We start from the raw sequence: 798 nt of genomic DNA, 5'->3' as shown, positions 1-798 counted from the left end.
TGAGCTTTTGGGGCCTTTTCTGAGGTTTATTGGGGCCTTATTTGAGTTTCTTGGGCCTAATTCTGACATTTTGGGGGCTGGTTTTGAGTCTCTCGGGGCCTTTTTGGGGGGTTCTTGACCTTTTTTTAGGGTTCTCGGGCCTTTTTGTTAGGTTTTGAGGGGCCTTTTTTTCAGCTCTTTTTGGGGCCTTCTTTGAGTTTCTTGGAGCCTTTTTTGGGGGGTTTCAGGCTCTCTCAGGGCCTTGTTTGACGTTTCTCAGGGGCAACTTTCGAGCTTCTCGGGGCATTTGTGGCGTCTCCGAAGGGGTTTTCTCGAGTCTCTTGGGAGTTTTCCGAGTTCTTTCTGTTCTCCCCAGTCTCACTTTTGGATCTGAAATATAAAAAGCCTCAGGTTGATGTTTTTGGCCGCCAGCAGTTTGTTACACTCCACCGAGTCGACGATGGGCAGCGCCATGTAATCCGTCTCGTTGTTCTCGTTGCTGAACACGAAGTGGTAGATGACGGGGCGGATCTTGACGTCGTCGTAAGGTCCCTCCAGGAGCAGGAAGGAGCATTCCATGGGGGAGTTGATCTTGCTCTTGAGGATGAGCTGGAAGGAGAGGGTGCGCTTACACGAGAGGTTGGGGTTCCGCTCCGAGTCGTTGACGCGCGCCTTGAGCACCCAGGTCTGGTTGAGCACCGTCAGCCGCGGCGTCTCGTAGTACAGCCGCGTGATGAAGTCGTCCGTGCGGTACGGGCGGAACTGCACCTCTGCCGAGAGAGCACCCAGAGGTGTGAGCCCGGGGAGGGACACGGGGCG

General features: G+C 54.5%; 1 protein-coding gene across 1 annotated transcript; it reads right to left on the bottom strand.

Annotated features, from left to right (window-relative positions):
- Positions 1–357: 357 nt before the first annotated feature.
- On the bottom strand, positions 358–749 carry CYHR1 (cysteine/histidine-rich 1; the record flags this gene model as incomplete). Its single annotated transcript, XM_010011700.1, has 1 exon — positions 358–749. A coding segment is annotated over one exon (392 nt), but the record flags the coding sequence as incomplete, so codon positions are not given.
- Positions 750–798: the final 49 nt, after the last annotated feature.

Source organism: Nestor notabilis, unplaced genomic scaffold, assembly GCF_000696875.1.
Source record: "Nestor notabilis isolate BGI_N333 unplaced genomic scaffold, ASM69687v1 scaffold18853, whole genome shotgun sequence".
Taxonomy (NCBI): Eukaryota; Metazoa; Chordata; class Aves; order Psittaciformes; family Psittacidae; genus Nestor; species Nestor notabilis.
Note: the sequence above shows the minus strand (reverse complement) of the source record. Positions and strands in the feature narration are given on the sequence as shown.